Source organism: Aquarana catesbeiana, linkage group LG01 (genome assembly GCF_042186555.1).
Source record: "Aquarana catesbeiana isolate 2022-GZ linkage group LG01, ASM4218655v1, whole genome shotgun sequence".
Lineage (NCBI taxonomy): Eukaryota > Metazoa > Chordata > Amphibia > Anura > Ranidae > Aquarana > Aquarana catesbeiana.
The window spans coordinates 288,130,058-288,145,717 of record NC_133324.1 but is presented as its reverse complement, the minus strand read 5'-3'; the positions used below and the strand labels follow the sequence as shown (position 1 = coordinate 288,145,717).

Below are 15,660 nucleotides of genomic sequence, written 5' to 3'. Positions count from 1 at the left end.
TTCATGAAAGCGCATAAAAACCCTGCATGCTTTGATGCGCTTTCATATAAAACACATGTTCTAATAAAGTTTAATGGCAGCACACCTAAAACCACGCCGAAAACACAACGCAGAAAAAACGCACCGCACTGTTGTAAACTTAAACTTAAAGTAGAACTATAGGCAAAACTTTTCTTTATTTATTTTTAATAGCGTAAAGCAAGGTTATCATCCCTGTCAGTTTTTTTTTTGCCATCTGTGTCGCATTCCGGAGATTTACCTTCACTTTCTGGCCCATAGCCAAAACGAGAAGTGAAAGGAGATCCCTGCCAATTAAGGGAATTCCTTGGGGGGGCCCCCCAAGTCACCAGAACTAGTGTCCCCATTTTAAACTTTCTCTTCTATTACTTTTCTGGGGACAATCCAAAATTTGGGATTTTCTTATATTTTCGTTTTTTAATGTAAACAGGACAAATAGAGAGGGTGAATCTCCCTAACAAGGGCACAGACAGCAATAAAAACCTGACAGGTGTTCTAATCCCTCTCCACTCTATCCAAAACAAAAAAAATGTTTCGACTTTAGTTATACTTTAAAGTGTAATGCCGCGTACACCCGGCCGGACTTCCCGACAGAAAAAGTCCGATGGGAGCTTTCGGTCAGACATGCCGACCGTGTGTATGCTCCATCGGACTTTTTCTGTCGGCATTTCCGACGGACTCAGATAGAGAACATATTCTAAATCTTTCTGTCGGAAATGCAGACAGAGTTTAGCCCGTTGGCAAGTCCGGCCGTGTGTACGTAAGTGTAGGCAACGTCTACATAATTAATCAAAATACATTTGCATTAAAATGGAACTAAACCCATTGATTTTACGGTTTCCTATAAATGGTTACGTTCAAGGTATGCCATGAATGACAATTGTGACAGCTTTTTTTTTTTTTGCTTTCAACCAAACTGTAAAGTCCTCAAATGGCTGGTGTCATAACTGGTCACATGTAATGCGCTATGTCAACTGCAGACAAAACGACAAAACAGAGGCCAAGATGGCAGCTACTTTGGCTGTAAAGAATCAGAAGGCTTACTTCTGCTTTAAATGTTCTAACTGACCTTTTTTTTTTAAAAATTATTTTCCAACCGTGTTCCAATCCAGACACTCCTGCCAAACGGTACAAAAACTCCTGACCATGCATTTTCTCCACTGCAGCCAAAGTAACACAGCTTGGTTCAAGGCATTGATTTATTAATGGAACAGCAGCTCACTTATGAAGTCATCTTCTTATTCTGTTCTTAAGGATCTCTTCATACGGGTGGCTGGTGCACTCTGCAAATTCTAGCAGCAAGAATGTGCAGATTCTTGACATGTGTGTGTGCAAAGATCTGCGGATGCTCAGCCCATACAATGCATTGACAGGCTGATGGCAGCCATAGCTATTTTTGACTGTTCGCACACACAGCGATTACCTGCGGTTTGATGCTGATGATAGTGGCTTGACCAGCCACAATCACTTCAGGCAGTTCCTGGCTGTGCGAACAGTCACACAGCTCTTCACAGACACTTATTATTCCAGACGCAGGGATCCACAGATTCTTGCTGCTGGAATTTGCAGGTTGTGCTAATCACATGTATGAATGGACCCTTAGTCAGCAAGCTCTGTTTGTTATATCCACAGTGCTGTGTAATGTCATAAAGACTTGCTGATATACAGAGCTGCACCTTCCTCTCCCAGTCAGTAAGCTGGAGTGCAAGGTATTGCAGGAGACTGGTACAAATACAAGTAGATATAGTAATGAATACATAACTGGCTTAAATGTTGGTATTTTATCTCTGCCTGCAGTTTATGAGTTGGTAGTTAAAATCAGTAGTTAGGATTATGTTTTAAGAGGTTAAATATTAGGTTATGATTTAGGGTTAAGGTTTCATATTCAGTTAGATCGGAGGTTACTGTTACAGCACTTTTCTGGCAATGCACATAGCATCGTAATGACCCATAATGCATCATTGTGTTCAGAGCTGAATTTTTTTAATTGTATTTATTTATTTTTTATATTTTACGCTTGAGTGCAGTAATTTTCACATTCACGTAGGCGCTGAGGCCTGTACATTGTGAATGGGCTGTTTCATAGCTTGTTTATGTGAATGAGGTCTAAGTGTATATGCATAAGACGCATTGCACACGGACGTATTCTTTTACTGATGTATATATGCAGGATCTTGCTGGCAGAAAAATCCTACCTAAAAAAAAAAAAACAAAAAAAAAAAACAAGTTATATTTCATAAACGTCTTGCATATACACACACATATAGGCGCGAAATGTGCATATGCATCACAAGCCTGCAGAACGTTGCTATCTGCTATAACTATATGTGATCGCTGAATAAAGCTTTGGACTCGTTCTGGGGATCCATGGTCTGCTGATGCTCTTGCTCTGACTATACACACAAATAGGCGTGAAATGTGCATATATGTACACATGTGTAATGTTCTTTATTCCAGTGTTGCACTATATGCATATATGCTTGTGTATACATGCAAATTACTGCACTCAGATGGATGTTTTTTATTTTACAGCTCTAAACTCATCTCTGCATTACTATTCCTTACACAGCTATGTACATTGTTCCATAGACAATCATGTAATTGTGTTAAGATCAGTAAAACAAAGGTGACTTTTTTGCCCATGTGCAAAAGGCCTTAAGCGGGGAGGAATTCCTCCTGCCAGGACATTGTATTCTAACAGCAGCACCCTGCGCTGTAAAGCCCCCTTCACACGGGCAGAATGTCGGGAGACATTTGCTGGTTCAAAAAACAGCCGACATTCTGCCCATGTTTATGACGGTCTGTCGGACATACATGCTGGAAAACCGCTGATTGGAGTGTTCTGGCGGGAGGGCTGTCCCCCTGTCAGAACACAACAGCTAAGCGGGAGAGATCGCTGGACTAACCTTGCATGGTTAGTAGAGTGTCTCCGACCGGAGCTGACAGTTTGTTTTGGTGCAACCCGCTGGATTGCACGAAAAAAATCTGTAGTGTGTACCTGGCTTAAGAATATTCAGTTCAGCAGCTGCTGATCAGCAAATGTTTCCCAACTTGTCAGTTCAACAGAAGTCAATCTAACAATCGATTAATGTCGAACAAGAATGGTCACACACAGATTGAAATTTGGCTGTTACCTGCTGAAGCGGCCGAAATTGGTTCCATCTGTGACCAGCTTTAATGCCACATACACACGATGAGATTATCGGACGAATGATCGTCCGTTTTTTAATGCATGCTGATCTCAGATCGAATCTGATGAGTTTACTAAAGTCAAGAAAATTCCCGCACAACAGAAATAACATTCGGAAGTGATGTAATGTGTTGTAATGCATTTGTATTGCATTTTCGAACGATAGCTGTACTGATTAAACGAAAATCGTACGATCTGGCATCGTACGAAAATTTTTTTCCTGCATGTCCGATTAATATCGGATGAACTGTCCTGATTGGCTCTCGAAAGCTCTGTACGTACGATCCAGTAGTATGATCGATTCGAAAGTGGTATTTTCCGTACAATTTTCTGATTGTGTGTACGGGGCTAAAGCCTGGTACACACTATGAGTTTTTTTTTTTTCGTTCAGCCCAGCGAGTTGAACGAAAAAAAAAACTGTCATCTCAGGTCGGAGCCACTGTATGAACTATGCAAAGTTAGTATAGTGATCTCCCCTGCTGAGCTGTTGTGTTCTGACAGGGGGACAGCCCTCCCGCCAGAACACTCTGATCAGCACTCTGCCATTGTCGGAGATCAGGATCAGCTGATCAGGAGTCGGTCGGCTACTGGTTTTCCAGCATGCTCGTCCGACAGAAGCCGGCTTCTGTCGGACAGGGTGGCCTACACACTGGTTGAATGTCGGCCATTTTTTTTTTTTTTTTAACCAGCCGATGTCTGTCTTTATTCAGCCTGTGTGTTCTGGGCTTTACAATGACTTGTCCCAACACAGCATGAGTTATACCTCATCAACATACAATGCAGGAAGGCGGTTTCTAAATTTTTAACCTTTTGTCAGGACAGTGTTTAAATCTAGCTTACAGCTGATATTAAAGAACTGCAAACATAGTACAAACAGGTTTATTTTATGTTACATTCTACTCCCTAGCCACATCCTAAATGTTGCAAAGAAGGGAGAGCATGCATTGAATGTTTAACAAGTAAAAAGCACATAAAAAGGTTAAAAGCTATTTTTAAATAATTTTTTTTGTTGTGCTATGTTAATGGGAACATGGAACAAATATAAAGTAAGTGTTATCTCCGTTTGGCTTCAAAAGTGGAAATACACATAAAACAAACCTAAGAAAATTTGATGGATGCCAATGTTTACCTCCTTTTGAAACACTAGTTTGCTTAACCAACAGATCTTAGAAAACCACATTTCCTATTTTAGGTAACACCACTGTCTGTTACATTTGTCATACTTCAGCTACCTTATATTAAAAGATATTTCATCTGAAAATGCTTCCCAAGAGTTATTTATAATGAAACAATTTGAAGGTAGCAAAATAGATGTACATTTTACGAAGCGAAATATTCTCCTCGTTCTAATCATGATCAGACTAGTGAAATGTTCCAGAAACTGGGTTCTCTGAATATTGAAATGATAACATATTACAACATAGCATTATCTTCTTAATGGCAGAGCACAAGCTGGAGAATTATGGGTAAAGAGTGAAAAGGTGACCTGTGGATACATTAGTGAAGACACGCGGGTGTGTATACATTTTTATACCTTTTATAACATTAATTGTTTGACTTCATGTAATGATTCCATTTGCCTCTCTCTTCTTAGGTCGTGTTTCGTTCTACTTCTGCCATGGTGTATATATTTATACAGATGAGTTGTGAGATGTGGGACTTTGATATATATGGTAATGATTTTGTCACTTTAGATCAGCTTTCTCAACCTTTGTACCCTGAAGGAACCCTCACAATAATTTGGAGGTCTCGGGGAACCCCTGCTAAAAATTATTATATCTACATTTTATGGTAAAATAGCATTAACACTAAACTGTTGTTGAAAGTTTTAAATTAAAGAATAAAAAATCTGACATACCTAGAAGATTTGACAACCAGAGCAGAATCATTTACAACACTCAGAGGTTGATTTACTAAAGACAAATCCACTTTGCACTACAAGTGCACTTGGCAGTGCAGTCGCTGTAGGTCTGAGGGGGACATGCAAAGAAAATAAAAAACAGCATTTTTGCTTGTACATGATTGGATGATAAAATCGGCAGAGCTTCCCCTCATTTCAGATCTTCCCCTTAGATCTAAAGCGACTGCACTTCCAAGTGCACTTGCAGTGCAAAGTGGATTTGCCTTTAGTAAATCAGCCCCTCAGTGTGTCAATAATAATCATTACATTGAATGTCAGTGGGAAATTGTCCCTTTATGTTGGCAGTCATTGAAAGTGGGAGATTAATATGTCATTGTTTACTGCTCAAGGAACCCCTTGCAACCTCTGGATGAACCCTAGACTTCCACGGAACCCTAGTTGACAAAAGCCATTTTTAAGTTATTCTGGTTATATACATTTCTAATTGCAATTACCGAAGACTATCCTTGTGGCTTCATACTAGATTTTTGGTTACTAGGGTTACATGTTTCTAAGGCTAAAAGCTGAACTCCAGGCAAACTTCGAAATGTACAAATGTAATGGATACAAGGAAGCTTTTTACCTTTTAAAGGATTTGTATTTCTGTACATTTATTCCTGAGATTTACACAGCTGTGCCAGACAGCACAGCCAGCCTGCAAACCTGATACTTTTTTACTGCAGTTAAAGTGTATTTAAAGCCTTGTTTAAATTTTGGATAGAGTAGGGAAGGGTTAGAACTCCTGTCAGATTAAGGCCCCTTTCACACTTATACGACTTGTCCCATGATTTTGTACTGCAAAATCATATGACAAGTCATTCTCCATGATTTGCAATGACTACCATTCATATTGGCACGACTTTAAGTCGTGACAACTTCAAAGTAGTCCCTGCACTACTTTGGTCCAACTTCCATACGATTCACACTCCATAGACCTCAATGTTAAACCCTCAAGTAGCATGCAAATCGTACCTGAATGATATAGACACGATTTCAGCACTACTTTGTAAGCACAAGCTGAGATTGGTTAATGCCAAAGTTGTGGCAAAGTCGTACAAAGTAGTACTGCTCCCAAATCACAGCAAAATCGCTGTAAAATTGCGGCAAAATAGTGGCCGTGAAATCGCAGTAAAATCGCGCAACTTTGAAGTCATATAAGTGTGAAAGGGGCCTAATTATTTTCTGTCTGTGTTCAGATGGGGGGATTCCCCTTCACTTTCTGCCTCAGAGATGCAAGAAGAAATCTCTCTGAAGTGAAGTTATTTCCTTTCTTAGTCCTCAAAACAGACCCCCCAATCGGAAGATTTACCCTTACCTCTTGTTTTAGTGACAACTCTAAATTTTGGATTTTCAGTCCCTCTCTGTCACAGTGAGCAATGTCACATGTCATAGGCAGCAATAAAAACTTGACAGGGAGTTTTAATGCTTACCTACTCCATCAAACACAACAAAGTTTGAATATACATACACTTTTTAAAGTTGATTTCCAGCTTTGGGGAAAGTTTAAATACTTAATTTGGACCAAGCTGTTTCAAATGGGAACTATTACCGTTATGAAGAGATGCAGCTGCTGGGAGTGCTGTGAAAACTGAATGTAACCTCAGCTATATACAGTATAGAGTCTTGTGTTCTGGCAGTGGGCTAGTGCCACACCCAGAACCTCCTGTGCTGCCACACCCAGAATAAAATCAAACTGGATGCTCAGTCTTTCATAGGGAGCTTTGTGTCCTATGAGTAAAAACAAAGATTCCTCGGATTGGCTGAGGTGGAGAGGCAGGCAGATGACGTCACAAGTAGATTTTGTAATGTGACTGAACACTTGCCACAGTTAATAGCATTATCTGTGATTTTAGTGTTATCCCTTAACTTAGTATTTTTTGTGTTAACCATTTGTGTATATCTAGCCAAAACTTTTTTTTTGGATAACATAAGGAATTGTTACAGACTCTATCAGTTAATTTTTTGTTGTCCCTGTCCTTCTGGGAAGATTTCCCTTCACTTCCTGTCTTGGAGAGAAATTCTCCCAAAAGTAAGCGTGAATCCCATGCTAGACAGTTGTCACTGGAATAATTGTCACCATTGGATGATTTTACTTCTCACCTTGCTCTGGTAAGAACTCTAAATTTTTTGTCTCGCAAGGATGCATAGAGGGGTAAATCTACATTCAAGGACACAGATGGAAATAAAATCTTAAGCAAAGTTCTAACACTTTCTTTATAAAAAAAAAAAAAATGCCTTTACAAGCACTTTAAGAAACTGGGTTTCAAATGTCTGAGTCATTATGGCTACCTCTTTTGTAGGTGCTGAGCTGTTTCTCTACATTATCAAATTACAAGAAAGTAAATGACTACACCAGCCAACTTTTATCTAACGCTAAGATGTTAGTTTCAGGCGGACTTGCGTTTTAAAGTGGTTGTAAACCCTTACATATACCCAGTAAAGTGACTGGCCTCAGGTGATACAGAGGGATGAAACCAATCCTCTTACATAAATTCTACCTGTTGATCTGCAATCTTCTCTAAGAGCTAATTGGAGGGAAGGAACACACCCCCTTCACACAGCTCACAGGAACAGAGTTGAGACTGTCAATTAGCTGGAGGTCCCTCCCCATCACCATTTTTCTCTTGGTGTCAGGAAAACTTGTCCGAAGTGATTCATGCTGATAACAGAAGAAGAAGCTGCAGACAAATGTGATACTTAGTGCTCTTATTTGAGACAAGTACACACTACAGAGGGATATGATTTCTTCATATTTCATGTCTGAGGTTTACAACCACTTTAAGGAAGGGTTTTTGTTACAATTATTTGATAAGAACTGAGACAAGATTTTGCATGAATATGTCTTTCTCCCAATCAAGTACTCTTAACTTACCTTTACTTGCTGTTTTGATCTGCCATGCACTGGTGAAAGTCATCCTGGTAATCAAGGATCCAGACAATTCACTAAGTTGTCCTTCCCTATTTTACAGGCAGAGTGAACTGCACTTACCAGTTTGATTGGTGAGACTGTGACATTCCTTAATACCAGCAATGGGGCTATAATATTATGGTTTACAAACCTGTCTATCTGTGCTGCCGGTGTGCATCCACAGTTCAATAAAAAATATATATATTATTTTTCTTTAAAATGTGACTGGAGTTTCTTCTTCATGTCTGGGTTGGGCCATTGGCTGGAAGAAGTGTTGGATGTTTGAACATTCATTGTCAATCTCCAAACAGATATTGGAGAGAGCAGAGCCTGGCCTGTAGCATCCATATTGACCATGGTTTAATAAAATGCATTCGATATATGAACAGAATCAAGTCTTGTTCCTATTATCTGCATTCAAAACCTGGTAAGCACAGCTGGATACCCTGTAACCAAGATCTTTGGCATTTTCTGCACGTTGGGCCATTTATTTACAATCTCATGTCCAATAACGGCAGTCATGTAAAATTTGATTTGATTTGCAGGTGACCTTTACTTTGAAAAAGCTGTGAATGGATTCTTAGCTGATTTATTCAACAAATGGAAGGTAAATGTCTTGTAATATTTTATTACAAGAGTCTTATTGTTTTTATCAAACAGGGTAAATGTTATACAGCAATGATCCAAAATACAAATTGAAGCATATGTCAACCGGGTGGTGTCAAGTCTAGTGCTTTGAGGTTTGTGATCAGCATTACCAGTAATCTTATCTAAAGAGATAAGATTATACTGTATAATTGTGAGTCTGGAGTCCTTTCACACGACCGGCTCGCTCGGATCCGCCTGTCCGTTTTTTCAGGCGGATCTGAGCAGGCCACCCATTATCTTCTATGGGCAGGTGGATGTCAGTGAAGATGTGTCCGCTGACACCCGCCTGCCATCCGATCAGGCAAGATCCACTCAAAACAGATGGATGAAGATATGTTCGCTATCTGTCCAGCAGATTGGATCGGATGAAAATGGACAGGCTGTCCATTTTTATCAGATCTCCCTATAGAGAACAGTGGGGCTCTGACAGGTCTATCCCTGCACAGGGAGCAGAGATGCACCTGTCATCCGCCCGCTCAGCGGGGATCAACGGAGCGATCCCCCCGCTGAGCTAGTGGGGTCAGTCCAGGGGATCTGCTCCGTGTGAAGCCAACCTTAAAAAGAAGAGAAAGAAGTGAGGGGATGGAGGGAAGAGAAGAGATGGTGGAGACAGATCTCCTATCACAATTTGGATTAGCAGCAAGGATGGGAAGTGTTATCATAATGGGGGATTTTAATTATCCAGACATAGACTGGGCGGAGGGAACCGCACATTCATTTAAGGCTCGCTAGTTCCTTAATGTCTTGCAGGACAATTTTATGGGTCAGATGGTAGACGCACCAACTAGAAATAAAACATTACTGGATCTACTGATTACCGACAATACAGACCTGATCACGGATGTGGAAATACGGGGCAATTTAGGTAACAGCGATCACAGGAGGTCAATTAGTTTCAGTATAAATCACACAAATAGGAAACATAAAGGGAATACAAAGACACTGAATTTCAAAAGAGCCAACTTCCCTAAACTACAAACCTTGCTAAAAGGCAAAAATTGGGATAAAATATTAATAACAAAGAATACGGAGGAGAGATGGGTTTGCTTTAAGAATATATTAAATAAGGGCATTAGCCAATGTATCCCATTGGGTAATAAATTTAAAAGGGCGAACAAAAGTCCTGGATGGCTTAACTCCAATGTAAAAATGCATATAAAAGCAAAGGAGAAGGCCTTCAAAAAATACAAGGTTGAGGGATCATCCTCAGCATTCAGACTTTATAAAGAATGCAACAAGAAATGTAAGGGTGCAATTAGGATGGCTAAGATAGAACATGAAAGACACATAGCGGAGGAGAGCAAAAAAAAAATCCCAAGAAATTCTTTAAGTATGTAAACCGTAAAAAAGGGAGGACTGACCATATTGGCCCCATAAAGAATGAGGAAGGACATCTGGTTACAAAGGATAGGGAGGTGGCGAAGGTGTTGAATTTATTCTTCTCCTCAGTCTTCGCGAGTGAATCGGGGGGCTTCAGTAACCAAAACTGCAGTTTTTATCCTCATGACACAACACAGGAAGCACCTCCATGGTTAAAAGAGGACAGAATTAAAATTAGACTTGAGAAACTTAACATTAATAAATCACCGGGACCAGATGGCTTGCATCCGAGGGTACTTAGGGAACTCAGTCAAGTGATTGCCAGACCGCTGTTCCTAACAGACAGTCTACTGACTGGAATGGTACCAGCTGATTGGGAAAAAAGCCAATGTAGCACCAATATTTAAAAAGGGCCCAAAATACATCCCTGGGAATTACAGACCAGTTAGCCTAACATCAATAGTACGTAAACTCTTGGAGGGGATGATAAGGGACTATATACAAGATTTTAGTAATGAGAACGGTATCATTAGCAATAATCAGCATGGATTCATAAAGAATCGTTCTTGCCAAACCAATCTACTAACCTTCTATGAGGAGGTGAGTTGCCATCTAGATAAAGGAAGGCCCGTAGACGTGGTGTATCTGGATTTTGCAAAAGCATTTGACACAGTTCCCCATAAACGTTTACTGTACAAAATAAGGTCCATTGGCATGGACCATAGGGTGAGTACATGGATTGAAAACTGGCTGCAAGGGCCTGTTCAGAGGGTGGTGATAAATTGGGAGTACTCGAAATGGTCAGGGGTGGGTAGTGGGGTTCCCCAGGGTTCTGTGCTGGGACCAATCCTATTTAATTTGTTCATAAACTACCTGGAGGATGGGATAAACAGTTCAATCTCTGTATTTGCAGACGATGCTAAGCTGGGCAATAACTTCTCCGCAGGATGTGGAAACCTTGCAAAAAGATCTGAACAAATTAATGGGGTGGGCAACTACATGGCAGGTGAGGTTCAATGTAGAAAAATGCTAAATAATGCATTTGGGTGGCAAAAATATGAATGCAATCTATACACTAGGGGGGGGAGAACCTCTGAGGGAATCTAGGATGTAAAAGGACCTGGGAGTCCTAGTAGATGATAGGCTCAGCAATGGCATGCAATGCCAATCTGCTGCTAACAAAGCAAACAGAATATTGGCACGCATTAAAAAGGGGATCAACTCCAAAGATAAAACAATAATTCTCCCACTCTACGAGACTCTGGTCAGGCCGCACCCAGTCCTCAGGAAGGATGTACTGGAAATGGAGCGAGTACAAAGAAGGGCAACAAAGCTAATAAAGGGTCTGGAGGATCTTAGTTATGAGGAAAGGTTGTGAGCACTGAACTTATTCTCTCTGGAGAAGAGACGCTTGAGAGGGGATATGATTTCAATATACAAATACCGTGCTGGTGACCCTACAATAGAAATAAAGCTTTTTCGCAGAAGAGAGTTTAACAAGACTCGTGGCCACTAATTAAAATTAGAAGAAAAAAGGTTTAACTTTAAACTACGTAGAGGGTTCTTTACTGTAAGAGCGGCAAGGATGTGGAATTCCCTTCCACAGGCGGTGGTCTCAGCGGGGAGCACCGATAGTTTCAAGAAACAATTAGATAATCACCTAAATGAACGCAACATACAGGGATATACAATGTAATACTGACACATAATCACACATAGGTTGGGCTTGATGGACTTGTGTCTTTTTTCAACCTCGCCTACTATGTAACTATGTAAGATGGGGGGTGGGGGGGGATAAAGGGGGTGTTCCCCTTCCTTTCCCCACAAGAGAGAAAGAGCACTCCCTATTTTTGTATATTTAAGCCTCAGCTTAAACAGATCTATTAGATTGTAAGCTTGTCATGATATCAATCCAGAGGATAGTAAATGTAAAAAGGAAAAGGATTTCTGCTACTCCTGACCAGCCCAGGTGAACAAACGATAAAGAACAGCCTCAGCCTATATGTCTCCACCAAACACTCTGATGCATTTCACCCTGCCCACTGGGGCTTAGTCATAGGGTGAGAGTTTAGAGCAGGATGAAAGCGTTTATGCATCATTAGCCGAACTGAGAGAATATCGATGAAGGGTGAAAAACAGGTGCCAGTTAGTTAGGAGCAATCAGAATTAAAGCGACAGTGGAAAGCAAATGTATGAACAGGGTGTGAACAACAAATATAAGAGTAGTCTTTATAAACCCCAATGAAAAAAAAGAAACAAAAAGTGATATGTGGATCGTTGGATGTTTCTTTCATCAAACATTCACTGCAGGTGTATTTTCCTGGTGCATGTATTTTTAAATCGCAATAATAAATTCTTCTGCAGTGAATGTTTACTGCATGTTACATTCGCTGCTTTAAACATATGCCAATAAGGCATACATTTCTGTTTGAGATTAGTCTGTCTATAAATGGGGAAAATTGCTCAATAGCATGGCTCAAACAGAAAACTGAGGGCAGTAGAGCAATTTAAATTTAAATTAATTCTGTACCATCTTCTGTTTGCCCAGGAAAAGAACTGCAGTCATGAAGTGACAGTTGTACTTTTCTCTAGAACATTTTATGATGCCAAATCTACAGGTATGTTATATTTGTTTGCACGCATGCATTTAGAACGGATTGTAAAAAGAAAATGAAAACAAAAATACAAACGTGATATACTTACCTGCTCTGTGTGGTTTTGAACAAAGAAGCCCTCGCCTTCTACCACTTTAACACAAGTAGTTAATTGTAGTTTAAGCTGTAGACCCTACATCCTGTAATATTCCTGTATGTTCTCTGTTTTTAGATGAATTTCCTGAATCTCATCGTTCGAATGCCACAATCATCCAGGATCACAAGGGCAGATTCTATGAAGATTTCTATAAGTATAAACGCATGTCTTCTTTTATGTACTGCAACACATCATTTTAACAAGCAAATTAACTACCTGCCAAGTGCAATACGCATATATATGTTTGCAAGTGGTTTACCGTGATTATGGCTATCAGATAAGATATCAGCCATAACCCCGGTACAATTTTTTCAGCAGACGGCAGGTTTTCTCGTGAAACTGGTTTGAGTGGCTCATGAGCTGCTGCTGGCTGGTACTTCTGGGGCTTATTACCGCCGATTCGTCCAAGAAACGATCTGACGGTGTTAACACTCTTTGATTGACTCTGTGGCCTTGGAGGACCGGAGTGATGTCATGACATCGCTTCCGGTCCAGGCTGGAGAAAAGAAATAAAAAGTTAAAGCGAAATATCAAAAAAAATTTTTTATATCTTTAATTTTTAAAGGTAAAGAAGAGATTTGGGGTCTTTTTGACCGCAGATCTCTTCATAAAGAGAACCTGTCATTCTTATTTTTTATTACAAGTGATGTTTACATTCCTTGTAATAAAAGTGATAAAAAAAAAATGTAAAGCACCTCCATCCCTCTGTGCTTGCGCTCAGAAGCAAATGCATACGTAAGTCGTGCACGCATATGTAAACGGTATTTGAACCACACATGTGAAGTATCGCTGCAAACATTAGAGCGAGAGCAGTAATTCTATTGCTTGATCCCCTCTGTAACTCTAAATGGGTAACCTGTAAGGTGTTTAAAGCGGCGCCAATGAAGATTTTTAATTACTGTAGTTTGTTGCCACTCCACGAGCGTGCGCAATTTTAAAGCGTGAAATGTTGGGTATCTGTTTACTCGGCATAACATCATCTTTCACATTATAAAAAAAAAAATTGGGGTAACTATTGTGTTTTTTTGTTTTTTTTTTCAATTCATGAAGGTCCCCCCCCCCCCCCCCAAAAAAAAAATTGTGTTTTGCAAAACCATTGCACAAATACCGTGTGACTTAGACCCCTTTCACACTGAGGCACTTTACATGTGCTACAGCGCTAAAAATAGCACCTGCGTAGCGCCTGTAAAGCGCCGATCCTGTCTCTCCAGTGTAAAAGCCCGAGTGCTTTCACTCTGGAGCGGTGCACTTGCAGGACGTTAAAAAAACTCCTGCAAGCAGCATCTTTGGAGCAGTGAAGGAGTGGTGTATACACTGCTCCTAAACCGCTCCTGCCCATTGAAATGAATGGGCAGCGCAGCTATACCGCCGGCATAGCGCTGCTGCAGCAGTGCTTTGCAGTGGTTGTAACCCTTTCTCGGCTGCTAGCGGGGGGGTAAAAGCGCCCCGCTAGCGGCTGAATAGCGCCGTGAAATTGACGGTAAAGCACGTCTAAAAATAGCGGCGCTTTACTGCCGACTCACCCACCGCCCCAGTGTGAAAGGGGCCTAAAAAAACGATTGCCATTTGATTCCCTAGGGTCTCTGCTAAAAAAAAAATGTATAATGTTTGGCGGTTATAAGTAATTTTCTAGCAAAAAATACTGATTTAAACAAAAAGTGCCCGAAAAAGCCTGGTCGGCAAGTAGTTAATAAACCGTAATATGTAAAAAAAAAAAAAAAAAGTTAGTAATAATCACAAATATGCACATGAAATTATCCATATTTGCACTGACTTAGTCTTTTTGCATCCTGTATTATCGGCCGTAGCTTGCATTACTGTGTCTCTGTTTTTGGTTGGATCAGGGTGGTTGTGCAGAATGAGAGACGAGAAGAATGGACATCACTCTTGGTGACTATAAAGAAGCTGTTTATCCAGTACCCAGTGCTTGTGAGACTTCAGGATGCAGGCAAGTAGGTTTATGTAGGTTTGTAGGCTCCCCCTCCTGATGTGGATAAACCCCAATACAAAAAAGTGTGTGTGTGTGTGTGTGTGTGTGTGTGTGTGTGTGTGTGTCAGATGCTGAAGATGTTTCAACAGTCTTGAGTGAAGAATGGTGGTATGGACAGCCAGACATTATGAGTATTCTTTTACTTTGCAGGTAGAGTATTTAACCTTACAAACAAATGGCCACTGCCCTCACCTATAACTGGCCTTTGCAGCATGGAGTACAGAGTATTAAAAGTGATTGTACACAATCACTTTGTAAAACAACCTATTCAGTTTAAAATAGAAATGAAAGGCAAAACATTTGTGTATAGATATAAAAAAAATATTATGTATACCTTTTTTTTTCCACTTTTTTTTTTTATTTTTTTTTTTTATTTTTATAAGTGATTACATTCCCTTTGTTCCCTTTGTTCTCAGCTGCAAAAGAGTTGGGGGAGGAGAAGCAACAGAACATTGAGCTTCCCAATGAATGGCTGTGTAACGGGGGCATGTCAGGGCAAGTCTGAACATTGGAGGAGAGCAGGCTGAGCTTCCAGCATAGCTAGAGAACTGACCACGGTGTGTGCTACTGCTTAGTGTGGTCAGTTTTAGGAGAGTAGGAAAGCAGAGGGACTGGCAGGAACATTAGGAATTTCACACAAAGGAAGCATACAAAGAGAACAGGATACAAGTATACATGGTACAGCAGGCACATACAGTATCAGGAATATGAAATGTTGGGGTAACAAACACTTTAACTCAGTGGCTAAGTCCCCTTTTTAAATACTTTTTCAAACTGTTTTATTTTTTTTTTTTTCAGTCCGGTAAATATAAAATTATGAATATTTCATATTTACATATCCTTCTGGCAAGTGGTACCCTACGCTTCTTTTTTATTTGCTTGCCAAGCTATCCTTAGGCAGGACATGGGTGACTTGTCTTTTTGCAACTAGCAAG

At 40.2% G+C, this 15,660-nt stretch overlaps 1 protein-coding gene across 7 annotated transcripts in view; it reads left to right on the top strand.

Annotated features, from left to right (window-relative positions):
- DEPDC5 (DEP domain containing 5, GATOR1 subcomplex subunit) overlaps nt 1–15,660 on the top strand; it is a 169,392-nt gene that overhangs the window by 39,569 nt on the left and 114,163 nt on the right. For all 7 annotated transcript variants that reach the window (XR_012244323.1, XM_073629252.1, XM_073629251.1 and 4 more), the window contains exons 8-13: nt 4,653–4,722; nt 4,803–4,881; nt 8,562–8,623; nt 12,533–12,602; nt 12,811–12,889; nt 14,580–14,683. Coding sequence is in view for 6 of the 7 variants with exons in the window: in XM_073629252.1 (XP_073485353.1) it covers nt 4,653–4,722; nt 4,803–4,881; nt 8,562–8,623; nt 12,533–12,602; nt 12,811–12,889; nt 14,580–14,683 (464 nt within the window). In the remaining variant the exon portion in view is untranslated. The remainder of the gene's footprint in view (nt 1–4,652; nt 4,723–4,802; nt 4,882–8,561; nt 8,624–12,532; nt 12,603–12,810; nt 12,890–14,579; nt 14,684–15,660) is intronic.